General features: G+C 43.8%; 1 protein-coding gene across 2 annotated transcripts; it reads right to left on the bottom strand.

Annotated features, from left to right (window-relative positions):
* Positions 1 to 8,761: 8,761 nt before the first annotated feature.
* RASSF10 (Ras association domain family member 10) lies at positions 8,762 to 14,849 on the bottom strand. Of its 2 annotated transcripts, XR_008615364.1 has the most exons (3): positions 14,731 to 14,849; positions 11,756 to 11,842; positions 8,762 to 10,851 (listed from the first exon to the last, which is right to left on the bottom strand). XR_008615364.1 is itself a non-coding variant. In XM_007105051.3 (2 exons), exon 1 carries the CDS (start codon positions 14,212 to 14,214, stop codon positions 12,709 to 12,711), a length of 1,506 nt encoding a protein of 501 aa, XP_007105113.1. In that variant the 5' UTR covers positions 14,215 to 14,841; the 3' UTR covers positions 8,762 to 10,851; positions 11,756 to 12,708. The 2 variants fall into 2 exon arrangements, 1 of the variants encoding a protein (XP_007105113.1); XM_007105051.3 differs by having other exon boundaries at positions 11,756 to 14,841.
* Between the last annotated feature and the right edge of the window lie 439 nt (positions 14,850 to 15,288).

The following is a 15,288-nucleotide window of genomic DNA, read 5'->3' as shown; positions in this document are numbered from 1 at the left end:
ATGGAAAGAGCACCTCAATTTACAACCCTGAAGATCAGCTTAAGAATAATTCATACCTCCAGGCCAGTGGTTCCCATTCTCTTTCCATATGAGGACCCCTTCTAATATCAAAAAGTTTAGATATCTCTGTGTAATAGTAGCTGATGCTGAAAATCCTAAAACTCCTCTAACTTCAGTAAGGATTTTATGAATCTGATTGGATTCATCACAATGCCATCTACAAAGATTCACAAATTAGTAGTACATGAATGTGAAAGACAGTTATTATGCCCACAGACTGCCTGCTGTGGGTATGGGTTTGTGGACCCCCTGTAAACACTCCACAGGGTCCCTGGCAGCCAGGGGTTTAGACTCACTGATGCTACCATAGCCCTTTATGCCTCTCAGCTACCCTTTCCCCCTGGATCTGGACTGACTCAGGAAACTCACTGATATAGAAGACAGACATGGTTTGAAAATGAGTAACTGGTAATACCTTCATAACTAAGTAATTCTATTCAGGCATTAAGAGATTAGTTCAAAACTTTAAGAATCTGTATTTTAACACAGAATGAGCAGATTAAATACTTTCCTTTAAGCAACCGATCAAAGAACCACTCTACTGTAAAGTCTACTTTGCTGCCATGTGATGAGATGAGAAGACCATCTGTCCCAGAGACCATGGATCACTTTGTTTATCCCTCATGGCATGCAGGTTGGTTGGTTCAGGGTCATGCTGAACCTACTCCAGTGATTCAAAAGCAACCTTCACTCTCATGGTTTTAGGTTCTATTTTCAGCAGCTATGTTCAACCAGGATATAAGAAAACAATCTCCCATGGTACTTTGCTCATACTTTAATTATGACACTTTACTCTTTTCTTTTGTAGTTACATAAGTTATATGTACTTATTTAAAAAGTCAAATGAGGGACTTCCCTGGTGGTGCAATGGTTAAAAATCCTCCTGCCAATGCAGGGAACACAGGTTTGAGCCCTGGTCTGGGAAGATCCCACATGCTGCGGAGGAACTAAGCCCGTGTGCCACACTACTGAGCCTGCGCTCTAGAGCCCGCGAGCCACAACTACTGAAGCCCGTGCGCCTAAAGCCCGTGCTCCGCAACAAGAGAAGCCACTGCAATGAGAAGCCCATGCACTGCAACGAAGAGTAGCCCCCCGCTCGCCACGATTAGAGAAAGCCCGCGTGCAGCAACGAAGACCCAACGCAGCCAAAAATAATAAATAAATTAAATTTTTTTAAAAAGTCAAATGATACCAAGTTTATAAAATAAAAAATAGCAGTTTCTATATCATTCCCTAATCCCATTTCCCAAAGATAAGCATAGATATGAGTATAACAAAGTCTTTTGTTCTGTTTTGTCTATTAAAAAGAAAAAAAAACATATTGTTCTATAACCTGATTTTTCCTTCTCTCTTGCAATTTTTTTTACTTTCTATTATTAAAATCTTCAAACCAATACACAACCACAGAGAACAGTGTAAGGTATCCCCATGTACCTATCACCCAGCTTCAACAAATATCAACAATTGGCCAATTTTTTTCTATTTATCTCCCCTGCACGTCCAATTATTTTCCCTGAAATATTCCAGCAAATCTTAGATATTATATTATTTCACCATAGTATTTTATTTTGTATTTCTAACAGGTAAAATCTTTTAAAAACAATCATTTTGTCATTACCATATCTAAAAATAACAACCACCTTTTAATAAATAGTCTGTTTCTATTTTTCCTGATTGTCCCTAAAATTTGTTTTTTAACTTTTGGTTTGTTCGAATTACTATCCAAATAAAGTCCATAACTTGTTGATACATCTCTTTTATTCCATAATAGTTATAAGAGTTATATCTCCACTTCCTCTTCTAGGCTATTTATACATGGGTTTTTGTCCTATAGAATTGCCCAGTCTGGATTTGGCTATTACGTACTCAGAATATCATTCCACATGTTCTTCTCCTCTCCCTGTTTCCTATAACCTCCTCAGTAGAACTAGACTCTTGATTAGATTCAGACTCTTATTTGGGGTGGAATATTTGGTAGATGGAGCCGATAGCTTTCTATTTTATCATACCAGGAGGTACATCAAGACTGGATGTTCCATGGCTGTTAGCGTTGTCAGCTGATCCATCCACTATAAAGTTTCTGATTAACTTGACACCTGCTCATTTTAATATCATCAATGATCACTATCTAGATGCACTAACTCATTAGGGGTTGCATAAGGGTAATTTTCTAATTCTATCATTTCTTCTGCATTTGCTAGCTGAAATGTTTTTGTAAAGAAAACTTTCCCTCATTAACTGTTTGATGACTTAGAAACTCAATGTGTACAAGAAAGACAAAATAAATGTTCTCTTTATTACTAATTTCCAGAATAACAACTTGGCATCCTAGCCACCTCATATTAATCAAAGGTGATTAATAGGTTAATTTTTTTGTAATATCATTGTGAACCCCTAGATTTTTATGCTTTTGGCGTGTTTCAGTCCATTGCAGTTGTTATTCTCATTGAAATTCATATTTTCCTGTCTTTAACTATTGAAGCCCCTTCAGGTTGCCCCTGAGTCTATATAAAATCACAAAGTCGGGCTTCCCTGGTGGCGCAGTAGTTGAGAGTCCGCCTGCCGATGCAGGGGACACGGGTTCGTGCCCCGGTCCGGGAAGATCCCACATGCTGCGGAGCAGATGGGCCCGTGAGCCATGGCCACTGAGCCCGCGCATCCGGAGCCTGTGCTCCACAACGGGAGAGGCCACAACAGTGAGAGGCCCACGTACCGCAAAAAAAAAAAAAAATCACAAAGTCTTTTACAGTTTCCTTGTTTTCTAGAACATAGGATGTAGCAAGCCTATCTTATCTATTTTTTTCATGAATTTGGAATCGGCCATTACTTCAAGAGCCTGTCTTTTTAATAGAAAATGGTATTTAGATATCATGGTATAGGTGCTAGTGGGCAGTAATTGATTCCAGACCTTTTCTGTGGACAAAGCTAAAAAATGTATAATTTTTAGAGCTATAAAAAAAGTAATGACTTTATACTATTTCTACTTCCTTGCTTTCTTCATTTGACAATATAATACAGATTTTTTTTCATGTCAGCAATGCAGATCTAATTATTTTAGTAGCTGTGTAATGTAATTATATGGCTATAACATAGTTTATATAACCAATTTTCTCTTTAAAAAAATATTAATCAGGCTTCCCTGGTGGCGCAGTGGTTGAGAGTCCACCTGCCGATGCAGGGGACACGGGTTCGTGCCCCGGTCCGGGAAGATCCCACATGCCACGGAGCGGCTGGGCCCGTGAGCCATGGCCGCTGAGCCTGCGCGTCCAGAGCCTGTGCTCCGCAACGGGAGAGGCCACAACAGTGAGAGGCCCGCGTACCGCAAAAAAAAAAAAAAAAATATTAATCCAAAGGGCTTAATAAATGTAAAATCCCAACACCAGTGTCTTAGAGAGCATTTTTAATGATTTAATGCTACCTATCTTACTGATCCCTGATTTTGCATGCTTAACCCCTAGGCCTGGTATATAGCAGGAACTCAATTTTTGTGTGTTGACTTGGACTGAGCAAGCCAAGGCCCACAGAAGATGTAAAAAAGAAAAAGTCTAGGCTAAGGCCTCTGTAATAACTCCAAAGGACCTTTGGGAAAGCTCTATGCCTCTGGTCCAAAGAGGATGACAGACCCATGAAGTAGGCCTAAACCCAGCCCACAGATTAAAGCCAAGTTCAGTGGAGCCTAGCCTGGATCAACTACCCCCCAGCTGAATGAGAATGAATGATTATTATTTTAAGCCACACTGAATTTGGTAGTGATTTGTTATACTTTATTATTATCATATTCTTGGACAGAATGACTTGACATGATAAAGATATCAATTCTGCTCAAGATAATGTATATATTTAATATGATCCCAATAAAATATACTGAGAAAGGTTATTATTAGCTACATAAGATTTTCTATAACTAAAATTGTAGATGATATCAAAATGAAAAGGGAGAGAGACCAGAGAAGTGGGAGTAGTGTTTTAAGATTCTTATCTTGCTTGGGGGCAAACACAGCATTTATAAGTTTATATAGGGGTCAGAAAAAATAAGCAAAAGTATGATTCCTAGTAAGTTTGGAAAAATAGAAGAGCAAAATTAAATGTATAACTTTGAAATCAAAGAAAATTCTATCCACTCAATGAAAAAAGAAAAGAGAAAATGAAAACACTTGTAAGCGACTTAAGTGGGAATGGCAGAGAAAGGACATCCAAAAAGCTACTTGTCAATAAAAGTAACAAGAATACTGGCAAAAAGTTGTCAAAAACTAAATGTAAGAGCTAAAACTATAAAACTCTTAGAAGAAAACATAGAGAAAATGCTTCAGGACGTTGGATTTGTAAGGATTTCTTAGATATAACACCAAAAGCAAAGACTACAAAAGAAAAAATAGATAAGTTGGACTTCATAAAAATTTCTTATGCATCAAAGACACCATCAACAAAGGCAATAAATGGAATGGGAGAAAATATTTACAAATCATACATCTGATAAGGGATTGATATTCAGAATATATGAAGAACTCCTACAACTCAACAAGAACAACAACAACAAAAAGAATCTAATTCAAAGTGGACAAAGGACTTGAAAAGACATTTCTCCAAAGCAGATAACAGAGGTTACCAGGGGCTGAGGAGAGGAGACAATAGAAAGTTATTATTTAATGGATACAAGGTTTCTGCTTGGGATGACAGGCAACTTCTGGAAACGGATAGCGGTGATGGTGGCACAACATTGTAAATGTACTTAATGCCACTGAATTGTACACTTAAAACGACTTAAAATGGTAAATTTTATGTTATCCATATTTTCACACAATAAAAAATTAAAAGAAAACAAGGACAATGTATTTCCTAGCTCTGTCCATGAAAAATTTCTAAAAGTAATCACCAACCCAGTAGCAATTAGCACTCCTAGTATCCAGGCTGTGATTTCTAATATGGTACTGGCACAAAACCAGAAATATAGATCAATGGAACAGGATAGAAAGCCCAGAAATAAACCCACACAACCACGGTCAATTAATCTATAACAAAGGAGGCAAAACTATACAATGAAGGAAAGACAGTCCCTTCAATAAATCGTGCTGGGAAAACTGGACAGCTACATGTAAAAAAAATGAAATCAGAACATTCTTTAACATCATACACAAAAATAAACTCAAAATGGATTAAAGATCTAAATGTAAGACTGGATACTATGAAACTCTTAGAGGAAAGCATACGCAGAACACTCTTTGACCTAAGTTGCAGCAATATCTTTTCAGAGCCGCCTCCTAGAGTAATGGAAATAAGAACAAAAATAAACAAATGGGACCTAATTAAACTCAAAACCTTCTGCATAGCAAAGAAAACCATAAACAGAACAAAAAGACAACTTACAGAATGGGAAAAAATGTTTGCAAACGATGCAACCAACAAGGGATTAGTCTCAAAATTTATAAACAACCCATGTGGCTCAATATCAAAAAAAAACAAACAACCCAATCAGAAAAATGGGCAGAAGACCTAAAAATAAACATTCCTCCAAAGAAGACATACAGATGGCACAGAGGCACATGAACAGATGCTCAACATCGCTAATTATTAGAGAAATGCAAATCAAAATTACAATGAGATATCACCTCACACCAGTAAGAATGACCATAATCAAAAAATCTATAAACAGTAAATGTTGGAGAGGGTGTAGAGAACAGGGAACCCTCCTACACTGTTGGTAGGAATGTAAATTGGTACTGCCACTATGGAAAATAGTATGGAAGTTCCTTAAGAAACTAAAAACAGAGCTACCATATGATCCAGTAATCCTACTCCTGGGCATATATCTGGAAAAAAACATGGTTCAAAAGGATACATGCACCCCAATGTTCATTGCAGTGCTGTTTACAATAGCCAAGACATGGAAGCAACCTAAATGTCCATCGACAGATGAATGGACAAATAAGATGTGGTACATATATACAATAGAGTAATGTATTACTCAGCCATTAAAAAGAATGAAATAATGCCATTTGCAGCAACATGGATGGACTTGGAGATTATCATAATAAGTGAAGTTAAGTCAGACAGAGAAATAGAAATATCATATATCGCTTATACATGGACTCTTAAAAAAATGATACAAATGAACTTATTTACAAAACAGAGACAGACTCAACAGACTTAGAAAACAAACTTATCTTACCAAGCGGGATGGGTGGGGGGGCACAGATAGACTGGGAGTTTGGGATTGATGTGTACACACTGCTATATTTAAAATAGATAACCAACAAGGACCTACTGTATAGCAGAGGGAACTCTGCTTAATACTCTGTAATAACTTAAATGGTAAAAGAATTTGAAAAAGAATAGATACATGTATATGTATAAATAAATCACTTTGCTGTACACCTGAAACTAACACAACATTGTTAATCAACTATGCTCCAATACAAAATTTAAAAAAATTTTTTAATTAAAAAAATATTTCCCATTAAAAGGAATCAGTGATGGTTGATTTCAGGTCTGGGTCAGAAAATGTACAGTATGAGCCTGGAACATCTTGACACACCAGGGAGAAAAGACTGTGAAAAATGTGTGAAAAGGATTCAGGAACTAACCTGAAGAAGCTCCCACTCAGCCAAAGATAGGACCAAAACTATAATGGATTGAAACACATTAAATATTTTAAGTTCAAAATTCCATAATGATTTCCAAAAAGATGAACAGAGGAGAAAAAACTCATTAGTCAACTTTGAAGAATGCTAGGGAACAACCACATTATTTTGAACACTAGTAAATAAAAAGAAAATGTAGGAATGTTGCTTTTATCCTATATTTCAGGATAATCAGGATTTAAACTGTTCTTCAGGGTGACATTTGATATAAGGAAGAATCTTTCTATAGAAGTATTCCAGTTAATGAATGACAAAGGAATGAGGGAGGGAGAGGAGAAAGGAAGGGAGAGAAGGGGGACTTCCCTGGTGGCGCAGTGGTTAAGAATCCGCCTGCCAATGCAGGGAACACGAGTTCGAGTCCTGGTCCGGGAAGATCCCACATGCCACGGAGCACAAAAGCCCGTGCGCCACAAATAGTGAGCCTGTGCTCTGGAGCCCGTGTGCCACAACTACTGAAAGGAAGTGGATGTGGGATGGGGGCGGGGGAGGGAAACATGAAGTAAAATAAAATAAGATAGAAGAGAGACCTTGCACAAACTGAGGATGGCAATGTGACCTTAATGAAGAAACAGGATCCAGTCAATTCTGTGGTTTTTAAGGTGGGAAAGGATGACCTCGAAGAGGGGTCTTGAGCTGGATAACCAACAACCTTATAAATCCTGCTAAGAAATGTGGATTTTATTCTGAAAGCTATAGAGAATCCTGGAGATATCTGAAGCAGGAAAACCTTGCATGGGACTGGATGAGAGGGGCAGAGGCTGGGAGAGTGGTCCTTCAAAGCAATCCATGCTAGGTCTCCACATGTGTAGTGGAGTCAGTGTGGACACAGAAATGCCCTAAATCAGGTGTGCATGCCCAACTCCATGGCACAGGGATCTTTGGAAGACCCAACACTGCCTCCCTTTAACCTTCTCTGATCCTCACGTACCAGAGGCTCAACCAGGAACAAGGTCTGGTTAAAAGTGCTGGGGACAGCTCCAGCACAGTCATGCTTGGTACCACCTTCCAGGTGCGTCTGTGAAGAGGGCACAGCTGTCTGTTCTGATGGACGAGGATTCCAGGTTGTTGACTATACACCTGTGTCCTTGGGGCATTCAGTCAAAACCTCCATGCTGATACAGAGGGTATTAATTTTTTGTGAGAATTGTTTTTCATTGGCAAAGTCTTCACCTCTCTCAGACAGATGCCCAGATATTTACATAGGAATTTCTCCTCCTTTGCTTTTTCCTAAATCCTCACCTGGTAGATATATTTACCAGCCCTATGGTTCTGAAAAATCATTCCACCTCCCTGGTGGAAATACTTGGACAATACTTGATAGTCTCTGAGCACCACCCCCTCCAATGCCAACACTCTGAGGACTGTAAGCAATCTTTTTCTGAGTGTGCAGAGCACTTCTTGAGTACAATGTGCCTGGTGTGATGTAGTAAAATGGGTACAGGTTTTAGTCAGGCTTAGGTTAGTATCTTGCATCTTATCAAATGGGTGGCCTTATCTTCTCTACCTATAAAAACTGGAGGTTAAAGAGGTCTATCTCACGGGCTTCCCTGGTGGCGCAGTGGTTGAGAGTCCGCCTGCCGATGCAGGGGACACGGGTTCGTGCCCCGGTCCGGCAAGATCCCACATGCCACGGAGCGGCTGGGCCCATGAGCCATGGCCGCTGAGCCTGCAGGTCTGGAGCCTGTGCTCCGCAACGGGAGAGGCCACAACAGTGAGAGGCCCGCGTACCGCAAAAAAAAAAAAAAAAAAGGTCTATCTCACAAGATGAATGTAGGGAAAACGCATGTGAAAATACTTAGCCTGAGGAGCGGGCATTTGGAAAGTACTCAAGAAAAGACAGTTCCTCCTCATCCTCCTTCTTTTCTGTTTAGGAGAACATGTTTCACAAACACCTTCACACTGAAAATCTCACAAACTGTCATGATCAAATTTTCCCTTTTCAAGAATTTAAGGGTGAACTCAGGTATAGTAACACATGTAGAAAGAAATGCCTAGAATAATGTAAACTGTTAATTAGAGGCTGTTTACAAACAAGTAGGCTTATGTACTTACTTTATTTTGATTTAATTTTTGATGGGGTGGGTAGGGAGAAGCACAAAATCAAATGTTTTATGATATCACCTTCTAAGGATAACCTTTTCTAGTAGACTCAGATGAAAAAAGATAATGAATATTTTCTTTTTATAAATCTGATTCTATTCGTTAATCCCCTTAATCTCACTCATGCAGAGTTTTTGGCCCTTCTGCTCAGATGGATCATTGTTCAGCTCTGATATGAGACAAGATTGCTATTAATAAGCAGAGTTCAGGGAAGATAAAGAAGTGGAAGAGAAAGCACCATGTCCTCTTAACACTTCTGGTCGGATGAATTGCCCTTCAGGTTGTAAGGATATTTTACGTCAGTGGTTGCCAGTCCTGGATTCCTGGGGCCCCAATGAATTAATTAATTAATTTTGGTTAAAATACTTTCTTAACAAAATATAATATCAGATGAAAGTCAAGGTGTGGTGAAATAGGCACTGTTATGCATGGCAGATTGTAATTAGACCAAATCTTTTGTAAAGCAATTTGGCAATTAAGTATCAAGCCTTTAAATGTTGTACTCTTTGACCTGGGAATTCCTTCTGGGAACTTATTGTTGGGGAGGAGTATCTAATTAGGGAAACAGATATGTACACAAAGAAGCTTATCACAGTGTTGTTTTATAATAGTAAAAAAAAATATTGGGAACAACCTAATAACATGAGAATAGTTATATGCACTGTAGTGCATCCAACAGATGGATGGAGCCGTTTACAAGGAATACGTCAAAACCTGAGCCTAAAAGCATATAGGCTTCTCATTAAAATTATATATATATATTTTAAAAAGCAGCAAAATATGAAAACTTCACAATTCAAAAGGTCTGGAAGGAAATATACCACATTTTGATAGTGATAAGCTTTTGGTGATGAGACATTTTGATTGACTTTTCTTTCTTCCTTATGTTATTTTCAGGACCATCATAAAGACTACAGAATATAACTTTTCTAATTAGCAAATCATCATCATCATCATCAACCATGTTTTATAAGGAAGTAAACAGAGATGCCAGATATAATCTTTTTGGTTTGGGAGATGGCCGAGAATGGGATCATTAAGATCAAAGACACAATAAATTCTATCAGTTCCAAAAAAGGATGGGGCTGGTTGGTAAGGAGCCTACTCCGTCTCATATTTTCCTGCACAAGCTTGCTGGTTTCTCCTCAGGGTTTCTGTTAGGCTTGGAGAACAGGAAAGGAGGTAGTTTTCCCAGGTACACTGAAATCCTGGTGCTGGTGCATTCACTGTTATGCATTCCTTCTCATTCTTAGTGCCATGATGATTATTTTTAAAGTGAATGAAATTTTAAGAATATCTAGGATTTGCTAGGCACTTTCTATGCACAGGCACTGTTTTGGTACTTTTTATCTCCATATTTCACCTTCCTCAGGCTTGCAGAAGTTCTTAGTAAAAGGAACTATTGTCTCCTTTCTTTTTTCCCGTTCTCCTTTCTCCTACCCACACAGAAAGTGCCTTTGGGGGATATAATTGATTTGGATAAAAGAAAAAATGGGCAGACTGGACCACACTTTGTTATGAACAAAACCTCCTTCACTGCCTGAAGAGCTGACTGGAAAAGCATGTTCAGGTGGCCAGGACTGGAAGGTTCTAGAAAGAGGGCATCAGAAAATCCCACGGGCTTTCTCCCTGTGATGTGGCTTATTTGCTTTACAGGCTTCAGGCATATTTGCTGACGTCAGCAGCCCGTCAAAGTTTAAAATAATAATAGTGAAAAGGAAAACGGCCCCTTTCTGCCAGGCAGTCCTGTTCTGCCAACTTTTGTGTTTTCTTTTGAGTTAATAAACGTCCAAGAGCCACCTCCCTACCACCCTTGGTGCGGGGTGAGGGAAGCACAATAACTTTAAAACCACCAGCTCAGCCTATTGCCAGCATAAACCATTCAGACAAGTAGCGTGTGTCACACTCTAATGAGGATTTTACCTCTGCCTCCAAAAGAAAGCTATCATTAGGCTTTGTGTTTAAGGATTCAAATGATTGTCTTGGGACAGTGGGTTTCCTTTGGTCCCTTCCTCATCTTAATCATGCTCCAGACCAAACGCATAGATGTTTCCTGCATCAGACGAAACGAAAAAACCACAATTATGCCAGCTAATGTCTTTGGAAAACATCAGTTAAGAAAACAGCCTTTTAATTCCCATTTTACTTGAAAATCTGAAAATATCTACACATGTTGTAATAGCATGGCAGTGGTGAAGGGTGGGTGTCTAAAAAGCAGAGAGCTCAAAGGGTCTGAGGAGGTCTGGTAGGCAGGCCCCTCTTGGCAACAAGCAGACAGAGAATCTGTCCAAGGAAAGAAATTTCTCTATAAAGCAAGACCTCTTAAGTTATCTTCCCATGTAGTGTTGAAACTGGAGCCGGCCCCCGCACAGTTAGGTTGTTACCAGGCTGGCACCGCACACACACCCTATTGTTAATACCTCCTCAGGACAGATTAGATCCCACATTCCTCAGAAGTTCTGAGCTCTGGAGGGAACACTGCCAGCAGGCTCCTTCCACGGGGCAACAACTAGCTACAACTGATAAGTTTTCATTGAAATAACTGGAACAATTACACTGAGTTCCCACAGGGCTCTGTCACTAGCTATTAAGAGAGAAGCACTGCACTTGCATGCTGTGGTGTCTGCAAAGGTGTGAGCCTGACAAGAGTAATTCAAGTCGAATCTTTAGCTCAATTTTATGTGCTTTTATGTCTACGTGCCGTTGTTAACCAAATTCTTCACCTAAGGTGTACTATTAGATTGTTTTATGTTTTCTTTTCAGGTCTTATCTAGTAAACCTTGATATTTACACTATCTCAATTTAGGTTTGGACAAGTAACTAATTAATCTCTGACCAAAGATACTGAAGTTAGACTTGGGTTTGTTTGGTAAAATCTGTTGAGGTCATGGTTGGTTTTACATGCAGCTTAGTTAAAAAGCTAAATACTAACAAAGACCTTTGCTTTCAAGGCTTACCTTTCAACCAGAATGCTCATTAAACAGCAAATGTAGTTGTATTTGAATTCTGCAACTTCCCTTTTATTTTTTCTGAAATAACAGTGCCTGAAGGGAATGAGGTGGCAATAAGAATAAAAGGACAACACACATACCTTTGCAGGAGCAAATCTCAAAGGGCCTAGATTAAATTTTAACCAGGGGTTATGTCTACCACGATTCTGTATCTCCAAGGGTTAGGTTTGGCTTTTATAATAATAAAAGGTGATTTTGGAAAAAGGACCCCATTTTAACATACACTGTATTTGTTAGGAGGAAATAGAGTTAGTCTTTGAAAGAAAATAAAAGGCAAAGAGTTTAGCAGATGGGTAATTCCCAAATCTGCATAAATGTAAACAGACAGGATTTTGGTGCCTATGGGTTTTATCAAAGGTGTGAGTAAGGCTGAGACCAACACCAGTGCGTCCTCTTTGGCTAGTTTTAACACGTTCACAGTCACAATTAACATTCAAGGAATTTCCTTTTCATCCAGGTGTTTCTTTAAAAAGCACTTTATACCACAAACTAAAGTTCTAGCTGCCATCAGTCCTTCCCATACAAAAGATTGGTGAAATCTCCATAGCACTATTTTTTTTTTTTTTTTTTGGAAAATGGGCTCGGACCACGTCAATTTCCTGGAGCATTTGTTTTCCAACATAAGGGGGTTCTCACCTCCTCCCTCCTTTCTTCCCCTGAAAGAGCTTGTAATGGAGACCCGGCTTCCTCGTCTGGTATCATCCTCCACATTCACTCCAAGGCCAGAGGAGCGCCGCTGCCGAGGCGTCCCCTGCCCTCCCCCGCCCAGTCAGAGCGCTGCTGCCCAGCAGAAGGTCCGGGCCCACTCCCCGCCTGGTTTCAAGTCCCTGAGCCGGTCAAGCCGGTGCTTTCTACGAAGAAGGGAGAATCGGCCGTCTCCCTCTCCCTCTGTGCTCCTCCTACACAAGGGATTCGCACACAGGCACCGAGTCCGAGTCCTGGCTGTGCATAGAGCTCAGCCCGGTATCCGAGTCCTCGTCGTTACCAGGACAGCTCTTGGCCAGTCCGCGGGCCTGGTCCACCCACACCTCGGCGCAGGCCTGAGGCCGGGGTTCCTGCGAGGGACCACTCGAGACCGGAGTCCCATCGGGAGCTACCGTCAGCTCCAACGAGTGCAAAGTCTGGAGAAGGCCCTGTAGCTCGCGCTCCTTGCTGTCCCACTGCTGCTGGCTGTAATCTAAGTCCGACTTGACGGCCTCAAGGTCCGTGTTGAGCCGGAGCCCGATGTAGAGGCTGGTGCTGAGCTGCGTCCTGACCCGCTCCCGCTCCAGCAGCAGCTCACCGTCGAGGCCGCCATCAACCTCCGGGGGCTCCTCCCGCGCTGCAAGCTCCTCCTGGCGCCTCCGCATCCACCTCTGGTTCAGTTCCTCCTGGATTTCGGCTGAGAGGCGCTCGAGCAACTCCTCCTGTTGGGCCCGCTGCTCCTGCAACCGCAGCAGGTCGTCGCAGCGCCGGGCCAGCTCCTCCAGCTCAACCGCCTGAGCCTCGCTGTCCAGGGCCGGCGTCGCCGTCGCCGTCGCCGTCTCCTCTCCCGGGCCGCGCCCGTCAAGCTCGATGCCTGCGCCCACCAAGTAGGTGTCCTGCACGTAGTTCACTCCGTGCCGCCTCATGCGGTCCAGATGCACCTTGGCCTCGTAGCGATCAATCTCTCGGTCCAGCTCCCGGAGCCGCTGCACCTGCTGACGGATGGTGTGGTCCTGGGAGAGCACCAAATGCACCAGCGTCTCCATGCGCTCCACCGACGCGCTCTCGGCGGCCCGCGGCGACGACGAGCAGGACGAGGCTGTGGACGACGAAGTGGACGAGCAAGGTGACGACGGCTGCTGCTGGCGCCGCCGGTTGAGCTTGGCCAGCTTGCGGAAGGCCTTCCGCACCACCCGTCGCTGCTTCTCCTGGGTCAGGGCCAGGCTGGGCCGCGCCGGGACGCCCCGGGCGGAGCAGGTGCGCTCGCGACTGAGCACAACGCGCGCCTCGGCACTGCGGGGTCCCGCGTTGGGCAGCGACGCCTCGCTACGCACCAGCACGAAGCGTACGTTCTCTCGCTCGTCGCCCCAGGCGTCCCAGAGGCGCAAGATGCGCGTCTTGTTGGGCAGGATGCGCTCAAAGCCCCGCCACTTCTCCACAATGCAATAGCACTGCGGGGGCCCGCACAACATGCCCTGGGGCAGCGCCTCGTCGTCGTCGTCCTCGTCGTCCTCGTCCCAGGGTTCCGGCAGCTCCCCTGGGCCTGGCGGGTCGCCAGCTATGCCCCGCCGCCGGCCTCGCCTCTGCCGGCGTCGCCGCTGGCAGCCATCCTCCAAGAGCACTCGCACTACGTCCGAGCAAGTGGTGCGACGAGAGAGACCGGACACCAGTTTCTCCTCCTGGCAGATCCACACCGATATCGTCTTCTCCGAAGGATCCATGGCTCAACCGGGACGCAGGTGGCGGGAGGGGCCGAGCCCCACTGGGGCAGCAGGGGCAGCGGGCAGCCCGGCAGCTCTTGAATAGGGATTGGAGCTCGGGACCCTCTTCCTCGTCAGCACCGGCCCTTCTCCCAACTGCACACAGAACGCAAGCTGCGGCGGTGCTCGGCCTGGACGGCGCGCTCCCGGAGCAGCATGCGCGGGCTCCGGCTCCGGCCGCTCTGGCTCTGCCTAAGGTTCCCGGGGCCTCCGGGTTTTGCTCCTCCCCACGTGGCTCCTCCCCTTCCCGCCCCCAGCGCCGGAGCTGCGGCCGGAACGCGGGAGGCGCGGAGCCCAGGCCCGCCCATCTCCCGCGCTGCCCGCGTGGCGACTCTACTGCGCGTCGGTTCGAGAGAGGGACTCGGGGACCTCCTTGCCGCAGGGCCTGAAGCCCGTGCCTAGGCGCGGGTCAGCTCTGCTTCTCTCTCAGCCCACTGGCTCCTCTCCTTGCGCCTAGAGCTACCTGGACTTTCTCACCTTTCCCGGCGCCCCAGAGACGTTTCCTGGTCCTTCAGGGAGCACGGTCTGAGAAGTGCCGCGGCGCAGAGAAACCGGGACACCCCGAGCCACCGGAGACTCCAACCGCATTGCCTGACCTCCAGATGGGAGCTGTAAAAGCCTGCTACAATGCGGAAGGTCTTCAGTCTTCCTTGTCTGGAGGCAATATTTGCATATTGAAGGAGAACAGGACGGGGCAGTGTGCTCCGGGAACAAGTGTAGATATAGTAAGGTCTAGACTTAAAGGGCACGTTCAGAGGCTGCGCCCAGTGCCCCACCGTCATGTCTGTGGCTCCGCACGTCGCCTTGGCTTCGCATAGCCTTCTTGGTAGGGGGACTCCTGATCCTAGTGTGAGTTCCGGGCCCAAGCTCTTTTCCACATCCCACCTTCATAAAGAGAAACCTAGTCATTACCGCGACAGTTTCTGGCATTACCCAGTATCTAGATGTGGTCAAGAGGAGATAAGGGCCAACTTTCACAGCTCAAGAAATCCAAGACCAAAATGCAAATAAACTTTTTTCATCCTCAGACGCTGA

Source organism: Physeter macrocephalus, chromosome 16 (assembly GCF_002837175.3).
Source record: "Physeter macrocephalus isolate SW-GA chromosome 16, ASM283717v5, whole genome shotgun sequence".
In the NCBI taxonomy this organism is placed as follows: Eukaryota; Metazoa; Chordata; class Mammalia; order Artiodactyla; family Physeteridae; genus Physeter; species Physeter macrocephalus.
The sequence above is the reverse complement of the archived record's forward strand: the minus strand, read 5'-3'. Positions and strand labels throughout refer to the sequence as shown.

Bases quoted from the DNA above. Each gene is read 5' to 3' on its own strand.
- RASSF10 (XM_007105051.3), bottom strand. From the start codon at position 14,214: ATGGATCCTTCGGAGAAGACGATATCGGTGTGGATCTGCCAGGAGGAG.